At 35.0% G+C, this 20,683-nt stretch overlaps 1 protein-coding gene across 5 annotated transcripts; it reads left to right on the forward strand.

Annotated features, from left to right (window-relative positions):
* The first annotated feature begins 4,429 nt into the window (after positions 1 to 4,429).
* LOC106065069 (uncharacterized) lies at positions 4,430 to 17,264 on the forward strand. Of its 5 annotated transcripts, none has more exons than XM_056031184.1 (10): positions 4,430 to 4,592; positions 5,534 to 5,710; positions 6,514 to 6,677; positions 8,153 to 8,326; positions 11,610 to 11,741; positions 12,534 to 12,665; positions 13,001 to 13,165; positions 14,152 to 14,332; positions 14,953 to 15,129; positions 16,710 to 17,264. In XM_056031184.1, the coding sequence occupies exons 1-10, from the start codon at positions 4,450 to 4,452 to the stop codon at positions 16,753 to 16,755; spliced, it is 1,491 nt and encodes a 496-aa protein (XP_055887159.1). In that variant the 5' UTR covers positions 4,430 to 4,449; the 3' UTR covers positions 16,756 to 17,264. The 5 variants fall into 5 exon arrangements, with proteins under 5 accessions (XP_055887159.1, XP_055887160.1, XP_013079287.2 ...); XM_013223833.2 differs by lacking the exon at positions 16,710 to 17,264 and adding an exon at positions 16,148 to 16,379 and having other exon boundaries at positions 4,434 to 4,592; XM_056031185.1 differs by lacking the exons at positions 8,153 to 8,326; positions 16,710 to 17,264 and adding an exon at positions 16,148 to 16,379 and having other exon boundaries at positions 4,433 to 4,592.
* Positions 17,265 to 20,683: the final 3,419 nt, after the last annotated feature.

Below are 20,683 nucleotides of genomic sequence, written 5' to 3' on the forward strand. Positions count from 1 at the left end.
TTTTTAACACGCAATTTAAATATGCGACTATGTGCGTTACCGGAGGAGGGAGAATGAATCTACAAAGTCCGGAACACAAGACTCTCATGCGGAACACAAGACTCTCATGCGGAACACAAGACTCTCATGCTGGCTGGAAGTTCGCTGGCTCTCCAAGTCTATCTCCAATCATCTTAGGACGGATGTAGCCAGCTGGCCGTAGTGTGGGTATCGTTGATGGACATGAAATTTGGGTGCATTCATGTGTGTGTGTAGAGGACTATCATTTTAACCTTTGGGCATTCATTGTGTGTGTTTGTATGTGGAGGCCTGTCAATTCATGATTTGAGAATGAGTTGTATGTGAGGGCCTGTCAGTTCATGATTTGAGAATGAGTTGTGTGTTGATGTGTTTGAAATGAAGTAGTGTAATCAGTTAGCTTTGTACCAGATCAAGTGGAAATTGTACACCAATATGAAATGTATGATAAGGAACATGAGTCAATAAAAAATGTAACATATTAGTCAATTAATAATTGGTAGCTAATTATTTGTTTATTTTCGAAAAGGGGAATACATTCTACATTATTGAGATATAAAGCTTTAAATGTTAGTTTTTCCTCTTAGAAAGGCTTTTAGTTTTTTATGGTTTGCAATTGTTAATAATCTATACACATTTCTTCTTAAGGGGAGACGAACACAGTACGAAGCAACATATGTAAATAGTTGCAATTATTGCCCTTTAGAATTAGTTATAAACTCGTCAGGAATTGTTTTGCCCGGTCAACGGTTCGTATCCTCAGCGTAGCCCTCGGCTGGAAAAGGCCGTTACAGAAGATGATTAGGCAAACAGGGAACCCTAACTGATAATACCATCCATACAACGGCCGCCCTTATGGTGAACACCCGCTAGGAGGGGATGAGAAAGGGTTTTTAAAAAGTGCATCTGTCTGGATCTTTCTCAGACAGAAACGTTTATTCAGAAAGATGGAGCAAGCTTCCGAGGGTCATGAGTTCCAGGAGTTTTAGGCTCTACTCTTGGGACATTCACACATAAATGTTGTTGTTCTGGTGGGTCTTACCAAATGAAAGGCAAGGACAGAGTCAGATATAACCTAATTATTCCTTTCAAAACAATCCAAGACATTGGTGTCGCAATTTATGACATCTCTAGGCTCATAGTTCTACGAGATGCATTTTAAATAACACAAACAAAATAACAAAATATATCAAAGTTGGCTTAATACCAAATTAATACCAAATTAAAGAAACTTTGCAAACTGAAAAAAAAAACAACTAGAGCTAAAACTTTTCAGAAAATAAGGCCGAAAAGACCCATAATGCATTAGTATACGGAGTTCAAAAGAGTTTATGGCAAAATCTTCTAATGATAATAATAATAATAATACACAATGCTGATGTCAATGTCGGTTTGGACGACGTAAAGCATGAGATTCGCCAATGGGAAGAAAAAAACACTCCACGGAAAATTTCCGGCTTCATTACATGGGGACAACATCGACAAGGCTGCTTCCTTAACATGGCTCAAAGTAGGTCATCTCTACCCTGAAACAGAAGGCTTTGTTACAGCAATACAGGACAGAGTAATCAGGACAAAAAATTACGAGAAGCATATCCTGAAACTCAACGTTGTTGACTAATGCCGAAAATGTGGGCGAGTCGATTGAACACATTATGGCAGGATGTCCAGCCCTATCAGAATCAGCCTACCTAGGTCGCCATAACCAAGTTGCAAAGTTAATACACCAACACCTGGCTTTGACGTACAAATTGATCGGTAAGGACACTCCCCATTATTATAAATACTCTCCTCAAGAGGTTCTCGAGTCTATTGAACATCTGCTGTACTAGGATAGGCCTATTCTGACCGACAAAACGGTAGATTTCAATCGCCCGGATCTGCTGTTCATCGATAAAAAAGAAAAAACCGCTACCATTATCGATATCGCCGTACCACTGTCTCATAATTTAAGAAAAACTGAGATAGAAAAACAAAGAAAATGTGGGAACCTAGGCTTGGAGATTAAGCGTCTATGGAAATTGTCCAAAATAACAATATACCCCATTGTTATATCAACCGAAGGGATAATAACAACTGACCTCACAGACACCTTCAAGGCCCTTAACATTCCTAGGAACATCTTCGTTGCCTGTCAGAGGGCGGTACTGCTGCAGACCTGCCACATCACCAGAAAACTGTTAAAGGGACTACGATGAATTTTGTTTCTCTTTAGCGAAACTCGATCCTGGCAGCGCCAGAGAATGACTACTCGTTCATTTCTAACATAATAATAATAATCTTTATTATCCGTAAGGAAATTTGTCTTACAATTTGTGCATTACACCAAACAAAAAACATAACTATAAGAAACCAAAGTGTACATTCACACCAGACTCACTCATAATTTACATGTGACAAATTTTATACCAGATTGTTCTTATTTAATGATTTGATTGCCAGGGGAACAAAAGAGTGTTTGTGTCTGTTGAAACATTTGTAATTTATGAGATAAGCCCACTCTTGTTCTTCTGTCTATCTCTGTCTGTCTGTCTGTCTGTCTCTGTTTTACGTAGGTAAATTATGTCAATTTAATATGTTTATAAATATTGATGACGAGACCGGTTGCAATGAACCACTTCACGCTCTGGTTACTTCTAGTCTCTAATTTATAAGAAGTACAAACAAGTTTTGAAGAGATTTTTAGTGTACGAATGACTCTCATGTACTCGTCACACAATCATACACAAACACACACACACTCCTAAATTCTCTTCTTATTCCTTTCTCTCCTCTTGTAAGTTTAAATAAGATAAGAAGAACTATATCTTTATCTCAACAAAAATAATTTTAGTATAAAAGCAACTATTTTGAACTCCTTACCTTGATCCTATCCTGTTAATTTCATCTTAGAACTATTGTGTAAGACTAACTCAAGGCGAGTAAGACAACACACATATTCAAAAAGAATTATGATTCTCTGTACCTGATTAAAAGAGAAACAAAAATAATAATACATCATATTTTTACTAAAGATACTAAGTTCTCAATATGTAAATGGTCATTGCATGCAAAATTACAACTAGGGCAAGTTTCCATGTACTGATCAAAGTGCTAAACAAATTAATGAAAACTGAAAGTGCTTAAGCTACTTTAGCTGGCCACTGTGCGAAGGGCCGGGTATCCCTGACCAATACTTGATGTGCTAATACAAGATGTCCGCTTGGTTTCGATGTTACGATAATTTTTATTTCGATTGTTGCTTTTCTAAGAGAAGACCTGTCCTCAAATTTTCTCTAGCTTCTTTTTTTTTTATTCTGCAACTTTCCTCGGGATGTGTGAAGCATGACATTTTGGCGCAGCCGTTTCATGGCAGTACAAACTACGAAACAATTCGTCTTCTCAATAGCTGATCCAAGGGAACAACAAATTAATGTAATTGTAGAGAATAACAAAAAGCTGCATAATAAGAACTGTTATAAACAATAATTTTGTTGTCACAGGTCATGGATACAATTTTTCTATATTATAGTAATAGACAAATTGTGTTAATTAAGTATATCGTATCCTATTTATCATTACATTTGGAACAAAATACAAAATCTGCTTAAGACCATTGTCGGCCGACTTTGACTGATCCTCCCTGGCCATTTTGCGACCTGTCTGGAGATATCGTGCGTCAGTCACTAGTTGTGATACACCAAGCATTTCATCAATCATTTGAAATACAAGTACTGACTACTGAAAGCAATAGATTGAACGTCTTGTTGTTGAAGTGATCAGCTCCAGGCGTGCTACACTTGTCACCGGGCTGACTAATTGACTCAGTAACTAGATAGCCTCAGAAGTTAGTGGTCTCTATTCTATGTCTACTACTGTTCAATTGATTCTACTCGAGGATAACATGCGCTAAAGTTTCCTCCAGATGGACATCAACTTTGAGACAATTATCGATGGGATCAAATTTCAAGTGGTCAATATTTATTGTTCGGTAGTTTTAATGTTTGCAGCAGTTCCCCATTTTAGACTATACACATTTCCTATTCCGTACATATCTAGTTTGGTTGGTAGCTAGCTATTACAATCAGCCAGTTCATTGAGTGAAGACGATATTGTTTGGTTATTATAACAAGAGTGTTGAAATTACATATTTAGTATTGCTAATAGGATATATATATATATATATATATATATATATATATATATATATATATATATATATATATATATACATATATATATATAACAATAAGTTTTTTCTATTTTGAAAATAATTTAGTTTCGGTGGAACACGGTGTTATTCATTAGTGTCTTTTAAATTGTAATTTTGTTCATTTAAAAAAAACCCATTAAGATTACAACAATATAAATATGAAAAAAAAATGTTTTTGGAAGTTGAATGTTTCAGATGTTGATATTTCTTTCACTTCTCACTAGACAAGAAATTTCACCATGACATTGCAAGAGAAAACTGTTGTGTCCAAACTGAAGTCACTGAGTCAGAGTCATCCACAAATGGAGGCCATAGTTTTCTATGACGAGTTTTTAGTGAGAACTTCACTAAGTATGGAGGAATTGTACACTCTGAGTGCCAGGTACGAGATAAAAGATTAGGCCATAATTAAACAGCTTCACATCAATTAAAGTCTTGATTGTCAGTGTAACAATATGCATTATATAAAGCAACTAATCGTCTTATGAAGCGATCATGTAATTATTTACTGTATAATCTAATGCTGAAGAAAATACACTACTTCATAGAATGTAACACAATTTATTATTCAAAGCAACTAAGACTTTTAAAAAAATATATTCCTAAAAAGATTATCAAAGGGGCCAAACTTTACAGCCACATTGCATGTTCAACTAAGAAGTTATTTCCCTTCTTCGATATCAAACAAAATAATTAATTACCAATAATGAATTGACTAACTGTTTTTTTTTTATTTTTTAAATTGATATATGTTTTGTAAGGTACAACAAATAATTATTGAAAGTTTCAACTTGATCCGAGAACTGATGGGGAGGAAATAACGGGTACAGCTATTTAAGGGGGACAACCAGCCCATAAATATTTAGCCATATCTGTCAATACTAACAATATAATTTCCCTTGTCTGTGTATGTAGTGACACAGTTGGGCGACGTGGGTGGCCAACCGTGACATACGGTCAAGAGAAATGTACCTGTCCTGTTAGTGGACTGGAGAGTAGTCACGTGGGTCACCTAGCTGATTCCTTGTAAATGAATGTTAGCTTAATGTACATTGTATTATTATTAAATTCCATTCAATTAAAAGATTTAAAAGGAACTCGCATCACCATAGTATAAAAAATCATAATAACCAGTAATTAATTGACTTTTTTTAAATAATTGATTCATGTTTAATCTTTGCCAATGAATAATTTTGCAAAGTTTCAACTCGATCCGAGAATGGGTGTGGGAGAAATAACGTGTTCAAACTTTTGTACCATACAGACAGACCGAGTGATTTGATATAAGCTCACTCAGCCTAGGACGTTGTTTTGTTTCAATAGATTTGCTCATGTGCTCAAGAAAGAAGGTGTGATGCCAGGAGACTATGTCACTTGTAATCTCCCTTTGTCTCCGGAAGCGGTTATTGTCAATTATGGAGTCTGTTTCGCCGGCGCTGTTCCATTGCACCTGGAGATGTCATTTAAAAATGGAGACGCAGTCACGCACTCAATTGCAAAGTAAAACATTAAAGTAATAGTCTTGTCTTTTAGTGAGTAGAGCAGGCATGTCACAATATCTAGCATACTTTGGTAGTTTAGTGGCTTTTTTTTTTTATATTTTGTCTTCTTTTTGGATATATTTTATCTTACTTATATAAAGCTTTTAATTACATGCGTTATATCAATCTTCTCTCTAAAACAAACTGACAAACTCTGACATTTAAATTTATAAAATACTTTCTAGAACCACAAACAAATATAGAGATCCTAGCACATAGTAGGTGATACTTAGTAAAGAGTCAATCTGTGGCATTTTACTTCTCGAGAAGTAAAATTTTCCTTTGCAACTTCTTGTGTAACCAAAGAAGCCAATCATTGATACACAGCTTCGGTCACAGGTTAGGTATCTGTAATCACCAGGCGCCGTTGCATTTTCACCCTTCTTTCTACTACTGAGTTAATATCCTTTTAAAAACAACTCAAGATCATGTCTATATTCGTTTTTTCATTGCCTTCTGTGACCTTTACACTCTCTTCATGAATGTGTGGAAGAAAACAAAATTGGGTTGAAATTGAAAGGAAAAAAAATGGAAAAAATTGGTTGGACGTCTTGAAAAATTCAGAAACTAGCAGCGAAGTTGATAGAGTGTCGGGCTCTTCAACTCTATCCAATTATATAGCAAACTATTGAGTGGGAATAGATCTTAGATTTTTCAAAATACAATATGACCTTAAGCTCTTTATTTACTCAAATTTAACTTTTATTTTTCGGAATATCGAAAGAAGTTGATAGACTATCGTTTAATCCACTTACAAATCAGGGTCAAGTCCAGACTGCTCATTCTAAAAGATCACTCAGACAATCACTTACTGAACCTCTTGAGGCCCTACATGAACACGTCACGTGATACCTCCTCCTTTATGGCAACTCTATGCTGGGTTACTTTGCCCTATTTGAAATCGGTCATGTTGGTCCGTCGATCGGGTAAGAAAAATGTTAGTTCTGTAAGATAAGTAGTCTAGTAATATGAATCTCTTCTTTCGTGGTCGAAGGCTCGAGCTGCTATCCTCTATGTATAGATACCATCACGGAGATCAAGGTCTAGTTTTTCCCAATCATAACTGTTCAGAATCTTCATGAACATTTCGAGGGTATCTTTATCTCTCTCGAATAGAAATATAAACATCCAGGAAGTTAATCAATACTAAAGTATGAGCAATATAATGACGTTAAAATAGTTCTCAAAAAAAAAAAAAAAAAAACGACACAAAATTTTTTCACTATTTTAGCTTGAAAACAAATCTCTTGCTACTTTGTTTGCAGTATTTTGGCTTGAAACAATCTCTTGCTACTTTGTTTGCAGTATTTTGGCTTGAAACAATCTCTTGCTACTTTGTTTGCAGTATTTTGGCTTGAAACAAATCTCTTGCTACTTTGTTTGCAGTATTTTGGCTTGAAACAAATCTCTTGCTACTTTGTTTGCAGTATTTTGGCTTGAAAACAAATCTCTTGCTACTTTGTTTGCAGTATTTTGGCTTGAAAACAAATCTCTTGCTACTTTGTTTGCAGTATTTTGGCTTGAAACAATCTCTTGCTACTTTGTTTGCAGTATTTTGGCTTGAAACAAATCTCTTGCTACTTTGTTTGCAGTATTTTGGCTTGAAACAAATCTCTTGCTACTTTGTTTGCAGTATTTTGGCTTGAAACAAATCTCTTGCTACTTTGTTTGCAGTATTTTGGCTTGAAACAAATCTCTTGCTACTTTGTTTGCAGTATTTTGGCTTGAAACAAATCTCTTGCTACTTTGTTTGCAGTATTTTGGCTTGAAACAAATCTCTTGCTACTTTGTTTGCAGTATTTTGGCTTGAAACAAATCTCTTGCTACTTTGTTTGCAGTATTTTGGCTTGAAACAAATCTCTTGCTACTTTGTTTGCAGTATTTTGGCTTGAAACAAATCTCTTGCTACTTTGTTTGCAGTATTTTGGCTTGAAACAAATCTCTTGCTACTTTGTTTGCAGTATTTTGGCTTGAAACAAATCTCTTGCTACTTTGTTTGCAGTATTTTGGCTTGAAACAAATCTCTTGCTACTTTGTTTGCAGTATTTTGGCTTGAAACAAATCTCTTGCTACTTTGTTTGCAGTATTTTGGCTTGAAAACAAATCTCTTGCTACTTTGTTTGCAGTATTTTGGCTTGAAACAAATCTCTTGCTACTTTGTTTGCAGTATTTTGGCTTGAAACAAATCTCTTGCTACTTTGTTTGCAGTATTTTGGCTTGAAACAAATCTCTTGCTACTTTGTTTGCAGTATTTTAACCGACACTTCGTATTTTTGTTCTTCCATTTCCTTCTGTTTCCCAGTTAAAAATGTGTTGGCTTTAAGCCTTTTTTTATGCCATGCTGGACAAAATAGAAATAACCAAATAAAAATGTCAAGTCTCTTTCATTGTTTGTCTTCAGAAGACAGAGACCAGAGTTTTATGGAGCGACTCAAACGTTCGGATGAAGAGTATGTCTGGGAGGGTATAAGGCCGGACACTATTGCTTTTACTCACATCACCACTGGATCGCCAACTGAGTACCTAAAGATGACCGACAGAACACATGCGAGTGTCTTGGACACCATTAAACAATGTATGCACTCAATCTTTGTAACTCTAATATCTACCGTAACTCAATACCAGTACAAGTTTGTGAAGTTAGGACTGTGTGGTCAGTTTGTCCACATCTGTAGCCGAGGGTCAATGAATGAATGAAATGAACGTGCCCCTAAAAAAGTTAGTTTATTCGGTTGGTCAAACAATAATCTTTGTAGCAATCCTCATCCTGTAATAAAAACAAATTTTGGTTTTCTGTAACGTTTACTTTTAATTTGAAAAGTGTATTGGGCACTTTCACTTTAAATTCAATACACACAAGTCACCCACAATTTGATTTGAAAAGTGTATTGGGCACTTTCACTTTAAGTTCAATACACAGAAGTCATCCACAATTTGATTTGAAAAGTGTATTGGACACTTTCACTTTAAGTTCAATACACAGAAGTCATCCAGAATTTCATTTGAAAAGTGTATTGGGCACTTTCACTTTAAGTTCGATACACAGAAGTCACCCACAATTTGATTTGAAAAGTGTATTGGACACTTTCACTTTAAGTTCAATACACAGAAGTCATCCAGAATTTCATTTGAAAAGTGTATTGGGCACTTTCACTTTAAGTTCGATACACAGAAGTAACCCACAATTTGATTTGAAAAGTGTATTGGCACTTTCACTTTAAGTTCAATACACAGAAGTCATCCAGAATTTCATTTGAAAAGTGTATTGGGCACTTTCACTTTAAGTTCGATACACAGAAGTGACCCACAATTTGATTTGAAAAGTGTATTGGACACTTTCACTTTAAGTTCAATACACAGAAGTGACCCACAATTTGATTTGAAAAGTGTATTGGGCACTTTCACTTTAAGTTCAATACACAGAAGTCATCCACAATTTGATTTGAAAAGTATATTGGACACTTTCACTTTAAGTTCAATACACAGAAGTGACCCACAATTTGATTTGAAAAGTGTATTGGACACTTTCACTTTAAGTTCAATACACAGAAGTGACCCACAATTTGATTTGAAAAGTGTATTGGACACTTTCACTTTAAGTTCAATACACAGAAGTGACCCACAATTTGATTTGAAAAGTGTATTTGACACTTTCACTTTAAGTTCAATACACAGAAGTGACCCACAATTTGATTTGAAAAGTGTATTGGACACTTTCACTTTAAGTTCAATACACAGAAGTGAACCACAATTTGATTTGAAAAGTGTATTGGACACTTTCACTTTAAGTTCGATACACAGAAGTCATCCACAATTTGATTTGAAAAGTGTATTGGGCACTTTCACTTTAAGTTCAATACACAGAAGTGACCCACAATTTGATTTGAAAAGTGTATTGGGCACTTTCACTTTAAGTTCGATACACAGAAGTGACCCACAATTTGATTTGAAAAGTGTATTGGGCACTTTCACTTTAAGTTCAATACACAGAAGTCATCCAGAATTTCATTTGAAAAGTGTATTGGACACTTTCACTTTAAGTTCAATACACAGAAGTGACCCACAATTTGATTTGAAAAGTGTATTGGGCACTTTCACTTTAAGTTCGATACACAGAAGTCATCCAGAATTTGATTTGAAAAGTGTATTGGGCACTTTCACTTTAAGTTCGATACACAGAAGTGACCCACAATTTGATTTGAAAAGTGTATTGGGCACTTTCACTTTAAGTTCGATACACAGAAGTGACCCACAATTTGATTTGAAAAGTGTATTGGGCACTTTCACTTTAAGTTCGATACACAGAAGTGACCCACAATTTGATTTGAAAAGTGTATTGGGCACTTTCACTTTAAGTTCAATACACAGAAGTCATCCAGAATTTGATTTGAAAAGATAGGAGTTCAATTTGCTCAGCACCAAAGTACCATAGAACGAGAAGAGATACTGATATAGACAAATTGTGGGGGAGACCATCAACGACACACAAAAAAGTAAAAAAACAACCAAGATCAGGAGAGATTTCGTAATAAATAGACTACATTCAAAGATCACTGACACTAACAAAAAAAAACAATAACACACAAAGAAAAAAAAAAAACCAACAACAAAATATAGAAAAAATCCTTTTTTCTTTAAAAAAAAATTAAAAAAATAAAAGATTATCTAAAGGTAAAGAACTCCTCTCCCCTTTTTATAAATATGTCTATTAATAATGTAGAAGTGGTCAAGTTATTTCTCTTATTCGATACCAAACAAAATAACTAATTACCAATAATTAATTAACGAATTGAGTATTTATGTTTATTGATTCATGTTTTGTTAGTGACAATAAATAGCTGTTTAAGGTATCAACTTGATCGGAGAATACGTGAGGGAGAAATAGAGTTAACAATTATTTAAGGGGACTAAACCCAAAAAATGTAGCCATTACTGTGAATACTGAAGTATTTGTTTCCCCTGTTAATTAATATTAAACAAAATAATTAATTATCAGTAATTAATTGTCTAATTGCTTTTTTTATTGATTCATGTCTTGTCTATGCCAAGGAATAATTGTGCGAAGTTTCAACTTCATCCGAGAATGGATGATGAAGAAATAACGTTTACACTTTTACCAGACAGACAGAGTTCAAATAAGCTTTGTAAAATAAAATTTGGTTTGTGCACTAATGGAAGGGGCTTAGAAATATAATTATCACGGTTCTAAAAATGTGTGAAACTATTAGAAGCCTTTGTATAAACATAGATGCTGAACACTTTGGAATGTTTATAATGAATTGACGGACCAGTTAACTGCCTCTTGTTGAAACCTCCTCATTCTCTGTAAGACGATTTGCATGTCTCCTCTCTGCCTCTCACGTGACTGATCCTTATCTTTGGAGATTGTCAGCAACTCATGGCATCGTCTTACATATGGAAGGACTCCAGAAATTTCTCCTAGAGGCTTAGCATGCTTTGTTGCTTCCCCTCTTTCTGCGAGTAAGGCACGTCTTTCTTCCATCTTCAACAGTTGTGACTGTATGACCATTCTCCCTTGAATTATTTCAACAATGTTATTGTATAGGTCATTAGATGACATTTTTGAAAGTAAATTTACACTCATGAAGGTAAGTTTCTTTCTCTTCGATATTATTGGAATCCAGCTCAGTGTTTTAAATACTTTGTTTTGCAACTGTAATTTAGTATATAAAATAAGATATTATTATGTAGTTATATTTAATGAGTGTTGACACATTTTTGAGCATGATAAAACTAAACCTGCATTTTTGTATTATTTTATGACATAGTTTTATGTGTGTGTGTCTGTCTGTCTGTCTGTATGTCCACACTAAGATCCACTTGATTTCTCTTCCTAGTTCACGATGCACTTCGGCCATCTTACCCTAAGCACCTGTACACTAACCCATTGTTCTGGATGTCCAGCCTGCCTCGTGACTACTTCAATGGGATAACCCGTGTGTCGCCGGATAAGTGGTATCCAATCAAAGGTAATCAGTGATCATTTAAACACATTTTGGAAGACATCATTGATATTACACGGACAATGCCGATTTTTTTTGTTGTTGCTCCAATCAGAGCCGGATTTAATAAGTGGCGGAAATGTCGTCTATCCTCCTATTCTCTTTTGAGACTATAATTAAAATGAATAGAGTTATTGCTAAGGCAATAAGACTGAATAATAAATATATTATAGGCCCCTATCCTAAATTTGTTCCTTTTTGTCCAAATTAGTTGCCTATACATATTTAAAAAAACAACTTTTTACTAGTTTGTGCTTTTATTTTTAGAAAGAGGCCCACACTGTCCACACTTCCGTAAAACTAATGGACGTCATTCACCAATCGTAAACAAACAACATTTAACCACGTGATAATATTGATAAAACAATGAAAATTACATACCACGTGACAGCCTTTATGGATTGCGTAATTTGTTTAGAAGATATAGAGAACCACTTGGCAAAATGTTGTTTGTTTACGATTGGTGAATGAGGTCCATTGAATCTAATTGGAAGTTCTTCAAAATTCATTTGCTGTTATTTCTGCAGGACTTTCAGGATTATCACCTTATCTGGTTATGTAAAATTTAACACACATCTTATGACATTTTACAGTCTTTACAGATATATCATTAACTGTTTTTTGGCCTGTAATATCATCTGTAATTACATTCTTTTTAGTTTTATTTTAAAAACGTGTAGTTTGTTCTATTTGCCTAGTTAGATTTTGTTCGTGAGCTTATCAACTGTATTAAAATGTAACTTGACTTTGATTCCCAAGATTATTGCGAACTTCTGTACAAGGTCATTGTCACGGAAGATGTGCAGTATGCTGATCTACAACCTGTCCATGCTGCTGGCATTATAGAGAAAATTGGCAAACAAGGTCCTTTACTTGACCACCTGTTTATTGGTAAGTAAGTAGGAGTGTTTTATGCTTCAACAAAATAAGAAGCCAGCGTGAATTTATTTGACACGGGGGAAAGTGACACAGTGAGCTCCCCGCACCGGGTGACACTCACCCTAGTGACGCCACTGTTTCTGTCGGTAAAAAAACTTATTTAACAAATACTTCATTTAAGAGTGATTACACAGACAGACCGTTCCATTGATCTTGATAGATAGATAGATAGATAGATAGATAGATAGATAGATAGATAGATAGATTGATTGATTGATTGATTGATTGATTGATTGATTGATTGATTGATTTTATTCCGTGTACTCACTGTACTTATGTGTGTCTAGTTGGAATGCCAGTGAGTAAAGCCATGCTTCAAACAGTAAAGCCTCTAGCCAATTGGTTCACTCTGGGCTACGGCAGCCACGAGACTGGAGGCACGAGCTTTAACATCCTACATACAGACGACATTGAACAGTTTCAGGATTTTGATAACGGATTGCCAGCACCAGGTAAGTCATATTTATTTATCTATGTATGCAAGGAACAATGAGTAAGGACACCTATGTAGGCTGTCTCGCTCCTCAACTGACTGTTGTCATTAATGGGAATATATTACGGCTGTATTCTTATTTTCTTTAATGTTTTTCCTGCATCTACAAGATTACACCATCTTGATAGAAAGGGCGTGGTCACTAGTTTAATAATGAACAATTGTTTACCTGTAATACAGTAACTTATTTTTTTCAGACCTCGCTATCTATGGGGCAGATTATGTAAAGGTCGTCTGTTTCAGTGGCCTACAGTTAACGAAGGTGCCCTGTGGCCAGCACAACGACCAACCGCCTTTACTTTTCTCCAACTAATGTCAGATACTCATTAGAGCTGGGTGAACTCAGTTGCGCCTTTGTATCCCGAAATTAAAAATCCGTCTTCACTAGGATTTGAACCAGGGAACCCTTGGTTAGGAAGCTAAGCTATTTACTACTCAGCCACCGCGCATCTTTTAAGATTAAACATTCATAATATTCATTATTTGGTAGTTTCCTTTTTATGTCTTATATCTTTATCTTGTCCCTTTTTTTGTTGTTTTTTTTTTTGTTTACTTTCTGGTCAGATGTTATTACTCGATGCTCTGCACAGAGTGTTTATAAACCAAATGCCAGTGATAGCTCATTTTTTAAATGATTAAGTTTAACTTAAATGATAGAATTGCCTTATAGGTCACTACATAAACTTGCCCAGATATTTTATCTTTATTTTTCACCCCACCCCCTCTCAGTACCGGTGGATGTGTGATTGCTAGAATGATAAAGAGGGTTGGCACATCGAACGAATTTTTGGTACCGGTGGTCAATTGTTCTTTTTAAAAATCTGACTGATCTATCAGTATATAGAGTATATAAGGCGGGTCTTCTTGAAAATGATACTTATAGGGTATCGTAGAGAACACTGCGTTTTTTAGACAAATCTAATCTATAACATCAACTCTAACTAGGGGTACAGATTAGAATTGTGGATGAAAATTGGACGGACGTCTGTGCAGGGTCCAAAGGGAGAGTACTCATTAAAACGCCGGCAATGTTCAGCGGTTATAGCATGGAACCAGAGAAAACGGCCCAGCGTTTTGACAGTGACCATTGGTTTATAACTAATGACATTGGCCGACTAGATGAAAGGTAAGAATGCTGGGATCCATTGAATGGCATAAGAATTTTTTTATAATCATAATATTTCTGATAGGTCACATTGCTGAACATTATAGGAATCAAATTATATCCCATCGTTACTGCATTAATATGTGCCGAGTCCATATGATTTAAATACATTTATTCGACTACTATCAATCATAGATTATGATTTGTACACAAAAATTTGGACCGCTCCACCCAACCGAAGAGTTTGTGTAGATGTAATCGCTCCCCCCTCCACCCCATAAAATCTGGTAACATACTAGAAACAATTAATAAATATTATTAAGATAAGTTAATTTTTTTTTTTACACAAATTGTATGATTTCTCTACAAAAACTCACCCGCCTCAATCTCTCTCCCCCCCCCCCGATCATCAGCCATTGCAGTAGTAAATCAAAGGTTTTCCTGTCTGATTCATGCAATACGTTTATTATTACAATAGTAGGTTTTAGAACTTTTTTTACACTGACCCCCGTACATTTTTAAGAGGAGTTGCTATAATCAGGCTAACATTGGTTTCTAAGATTAATCTAACAGTAGTTGCTATGATCAGGCTAACAGTGTTTACTATGATTAAGCTAACAGTGGTTGCTGCACTGTTTCAGAACTGGACATCTCTTTGTGGGAGGAAGAATGGACTCTATCATTCTACATGGTGAGTACATGATCTATCCCTTCTGGTTGGAGGAAATGCTTAGTACTCACCCAGACATTAAGGAGGTGGTCATCGTTCCCGTGTCAGATCCTGTACTCTTCCATGCCATTGGTGCTATTGTTATAAAGTAAGTAGTCAGTGGTCAATGAGTAAAATATGGTGGTCAATGGTTCCTTTTAGATTAGAACCTAATGATGTAGAATAGGATTACACCGTGTTAGGAATTACCGTAACAAAGAGGTTAACCATTTCTATTGAATCTTCACATGGACAATTACAATCTCCATGCCTTGTGACCTGTGACGTGCGTCGTGGGGTTGCAATACGCGCAACAAATGTGTCCACTCTTGCTGGTCAAAGACCTTTCTGCACTAAACAGGGGCGGACTGGGTGTCAAAATCGGCCCAGGCATTTCTATACAAGTCCGGCCCATAAATTGTATATCATATTGGCCTCCAATTATAGGCCTACCTGTCCTGAAAATAATTATGTTAAGTTTAATAATGTATCAATAACTGTAAGCATGCTCTATATCTTTCTAAGAAATATAGGCCTTATGTTGCTTTTTCATCGCTGTGTAGACCCTTAAAGGATGAAACCTACAGTAGCACTGTCTACGGATGTAGACTATTACATTATTTCGGAAAATGTGTTCAATTAAATTAGCATTAGGACCTACAATGTTGAGTCTGTAAACGATTTTTATTAAAAACACGACGCTCAGAGGGCCACTTTGTTAAGAGAACATTATAAAATACAATACGTGACAAAGTGGCAATCATGAGACCCTTTAGGTGACCCTACCGGCCCATTTGGGTACCGGCCCACCGGGCATTTGCCCGAATGCCCATATAGCCAGTCCGCCCCTGGCACTAAACTATTAAGAGAAGGTGTTGACACCTTTTATGTCCAACGAAATTTTTTCTAGCTACTTATAAAGTTATAGTTTTTTTATTTTAACTTTCATCATACAATCCCGAAAAGGTGAAAGCCAGTATTCTTTAATATTTATACCACACAGTCCTAGATCTGAAAATGTTTCAAACAACAAATTGTATTTTTAGAAAAAGCTACCTTGCAGCTTCATATTTAAAAAAAAATGCCCCTATTATATTATATAATAAAAATATTTTTGAATCCATTAGAAAACCAAATAGTACATTGACTGTCAACGACATCCAGAGCAAAATCTCAGAGTTCATTGTACCGGAAGTCATGGACATAGTGCGTGTTAAACATCTGATGTTTGTTGATACATTTCCTAGGAAACAAGATGGAAGCTTGGACAGAAGTCAGCTGTATGATTTGATGCAAGAACATGTTGTCAAATATTTTAAAACCAAATAAAAGTAATTTCCTAGGAATTAAATTGTCAAATTTATCTTTGTTTTAATCATTTCAAAAATGTAGCTAATGGTTAACGCTTTGTGGGCTTTTTCAGTTCTTGGACCACAGGTGTGGAACTTGCTCAAACAGTATGTTTTACTAAATCAGATCTCAACCTGCTTTGCGACCCTTGTTGCAATTGCCCACTATGCGTCGACCCCAAACTGTAAAATCATGTTTGGTTTTTCTGTTATAAAATCGTACTATCTGATATGAATTACCAAAACTTTTTGTTTAATCACGAAACTCTCTATAGCATTGCTTATAGCTCAATTACAAATAAATCAATTATTTTATGGCTTGTATGTATTTACCTTTCAGCTGCCTAGTCGCCATATTCATGTTTTATTCTTATGTGACAATTTGAAAAGTATGAGGAAGCATGGAAACAGCCATGGGAAATGTTTCCTACGTTGCTACAAAAGTGTTGAGTCAGTTTGTGGAAAAAAAAAAGAGCTACAACATTATTTCGAAGGCTGAGAGCTTGTTTCTGTTTCACCAAATCAAGAATTCTAAGGCAGTTTTTGGCAAGATCAGAAAAAGATTTTTTTCTTCTGCATCAGGTTTATATTTAACAAGCTGGAAAATCTTGTTTTACAAAGATACGTTGTCGAAAATTGAACTCATTTAAGATGTACAAAGATATTAACCAGGGGGGTATTTCCAGTAGTTCATTTTCTTATTCAAAACAAAGAAAAGAAATCGTTTTAAAACTTTGCCTCAAGACAACTGTGACACTTAAGTGTGAAATAGCGAACATTTTTGGACGCATCAACTCATTAACAGTCTTAGAAATTTGGCAACTGTTGAAAACATTCGATTCAACTAAATTGAAAGCACTAACATCGATTTTTTTGTTGTTAATAAATTACTGTTTGAAATTGTTGTGGAAATAAACATCAAATTAAATAATAAAATAATTTAGTTTTGGTGTTTAGGCGTTTCTAATGACACCATAGACCAGCGTACAGGTTAGGATTAGTTGGGAAACAGAACACACAGGTAGCGTACAATAAAAAAAAAAGGTTACTTCAGTTTAAAGGACACAAATATTTAATGCAACAAAAGGGAAAGGATAACAATGGTGGGAATAATAATCCCTAAAGTAATATGTCTGCGAATAAAGATAAGTTAAATGATCAAATCATCCTATTGATTGCTAATAGTACATGTATAAGTGCCCTAGTGTTGAAAAGACTTATCTCTAATGCTCCAGCGTTTAGTTGTTCTCTCAGTTGCTTATCCCTCTGCCTTAGAGCTGTAGGCTCATCAAGTCTGTTAGCGTGTGTCGGGGGGATTCCAACTCCCGTCGCCTCAGTGTGGCGCCTCCGTGGAAACGTCTAGTAGTGGAACTAGATCGGCTAAGTACGGGTAGCGAACCAGGCCCTGCTGGATACCTTTTTTAAAAATCTCACTCGGGGTGGGGATGGAACAAAAAAAAAATAGCCAGCACCCCAGTCCAACAAGTCCGCCACCCCGTTCCACAAAGAAGACCGTCATCAGTGTCTCGTTAGCTAGAGTGACCAGGGGATGAAATGACCAGGGGATGAAATGACCGGGGATGAAGTGACTGGGAATGAAGTGACCAGGGATGAAATGACCGGGGATGAAGTAAGTGGGAACCAAAAAAAGAAGAGATCAGCTAAATCCTCAGCGCCCTTCGTGTGTTTAGAAAATATGGATACAACGAATTGCGATGGTGGCCCCTGACTTCTGACAACGTGTTTCTATACCACGATACAATGTGGACGTTTTGTACTAGATCACAGAACTAATCAACATAGGAACTAAATCTATTTATACTAGATATCAGAACATATCAACATAGGAACTAAATCTATTTGTTCAGATAGCAGAACATATCAACATAGGAACTAAATCTATTTGTACTAGATAGCAGAACATATCAACATAGGAACTAAATCTATTTGTACTAGATAGCAGAACATATCAACATAGGAACTAAATCTATTTGTACTAGATCGGAGAACATATCAACATAGGAACTAAATCTATTTGTACTAGATCGCAGAACATATCAACATAGGAACTAAATCTATTTGTACTAGATCGGAGAACATATCAACATAGGAACTAAATCTATTTGTACTAGATAGCAGAACATATCAACATAGGAACTAAATCTATTTGTACTAGATAGCAGAACATATCAACATAGGAACTAAATCTATTTGTACTAGATCGGAGAACATATCAACATAGGAACTAAATCTATTTGTACTAGATAGCAGAACATATCAACATAGGAACTAAATCTATTTGTACTAGATCGCAGAACATATCAACATAGGAACTAAATCTATTTGTACTAGATAGCAGAACATATCAATATAGGAACTAAATCTATTTGTACTAGATAGCAGAACATATCAACATAGGAACTAAATCTATTTGTACTAGATAGCAGAACATATCAACATAGGAACTAAATTACTAAATCTCTTCATGTTGTTTTTTTTTGTACTTATGTCAATTTAACATTTTAAAACTGTCTGGCCATCTGTACCAGGGAAGTCTATTCAACTAGCCCACTTAACAGATGTAAGTAGATTGAACAAATGAAACACTACATGCCAATAAGTCATTATCTCTTGAGGTTATCTCGTTGAACTAGGAAGTTTAATGCTATTTGCCACACTGAGCTGTTGTTACTCATTGGATCTAGCCCCATCGGTTTAGTACAAATATATGTTTTGACATAACTTGAGTTGAAAAGATATCAACGAATTTACTTCATGTCATGCAAAGGTTATAAATATATACAGTCGTTTTATATCTTTCATTTCTCTTTAAACATAAGAAAACCGAAACAGTTAAAGCGAGGTTGAGAAGGAGTCAGCAGTGGTACTCCAGTGTTTTAACGAGGTGATATATAAAATGCCAGTGACACAAATCACTAAACTTATGCCAGTGAAAGAAAACACGACAATTACACAGAAATTGAATTGGGATAACCAAAGGGTGAAAACTGTTTAAATGGATATTTTTTAAATATATTTGTTTACATTAAATTAGTAAATCTAGTTTTTAACACAAAAGAATACATTTCAAAGTAAATATTTCAATGTTAACATACAAACTGTTATCTGCGACAAATTTTCCATTAAAAAGTCTTATTTCTACTTTTAATAAATGAGTTTGAATTTAGGGGGAAAAAGGCGCAAAGTAGTGCATTGATGTCAAGTGTCTGAAATCCAGTTCTGAAGCTTAGTCTAAGTGGGATTTCATTTCAAAGTGAATGACTAAAGTCAGTACAAAGGCTGCTGTAAAAACTTGAAGTATCTGCGGAAATAAGTATTTATATTTATAGCACATCAGTTCTACGCAATTAAACGTTTATCTAGACATGGAGACTTTGACACAATAATGTAATTCAAAAGTGTTATGATTAACAGTAATATTTGGAATAGTTTGAGTCATTGATCAGGTATATTGATATATATTCTGAGATTATATTTAAAAGAAAAAAAAAGTTTTTTTTTTTGGTCTTGGTTATATTGCACTAAATGCTAAAGAAAATAAAACCTGACATGTATGTAAAGCTTGATACAAACGTTGTGTACAAACCAGTAAAGAAAGTCATTTGCTTCTACACTGAAACAACCCTTCATACTCAGTCAAGTGATGTGCATATCTTTAAGACTTTAGCCTATCTGGAAACAAGCGATTCAAGTTTGTAGAGATGTAAAAGAAACAGTAGATCGCACTATGATTGGTAGTCCCGAGTTAACAATCATGCGAGATTTAAATGAACACAGTCTTTGATATATACTTGTATCCAAAAGTTTTCAGAAATTATTTGCTCTCTGGAAATACAGTTCTAATATCAGCATTTCTTTTAAAATAGCCTACTGGTTTTTTATGGTATCACTTTTTAATATAAAATACAGTTTTAATGTGAACATTTCTTTTTTAAATTAAATTTTAATAATGACTTTAAAAAATACAGTTTCAATATAATCTTTTATTAAATACATTTTTTTTAGTTTTAGTATAATTTTTTTTAAAGATAGTTTTAATATCATCTTTCTAACTGACAAAAAAATCGAGACCATGTTTATATTTAGTTATAGCGATATTTTGTTTATAGCGTTGTATCTGGTTTTGGAAGGGTTAAGAACCACTAGTATGGGAACAACTCCGACAGTCTAGCAATTATCTACCTCGCTACCAAGTCATTCACGACTGTGTTTTTAGATGTTTATATTGTTGGCTAGAGAGAGTAGTTTTAAATTATCAGGGTGTGTAGATGGTTTCATTATATGGGCACTGGA

This window comes from Biomphalaria glabrata, chromosome 5 (genome assembly GCF_947242115.1).
Source record: "Biomphalaria glabrata chromosome 5, xgBioGlab47.1, whole genome shotgun sequence".
Classification (NCBI taxonomy): Eukaryota; Metazoa; Mollusca; class Gastropoda; family Planorbidae; genus Biomphalaria; species Biomphalaria glabrata.

What these genes read in the sequence shown, in the direction of transcription:
- LOC106065069 (XM_013223833.2), top strand. Translation starts at nt 4,450, where the DNA reads ATGACATTGCAAGAGAAAACTGTTGTGTCCAAACTGAAGTCACTGAGT. An exon ending in CATGTTGGTCCGTCGATCGG is followed by an intron (nt 6,678 to 8,152) that starts GTAAGAAAAATG and finishes GTTTGTCTTCAG; the next exon opens with AAGACAGAGACCAGAGTTTT. An exon ending in ACTTGACCACCTGTTTATTG is followed by an intron (nt 12,666 to 13,000) that starts GTAAGTAAGTAG and finishes ATGTGTGTCTAG; the next exon opens with TTGGAATGCCAGTGAGTAAA.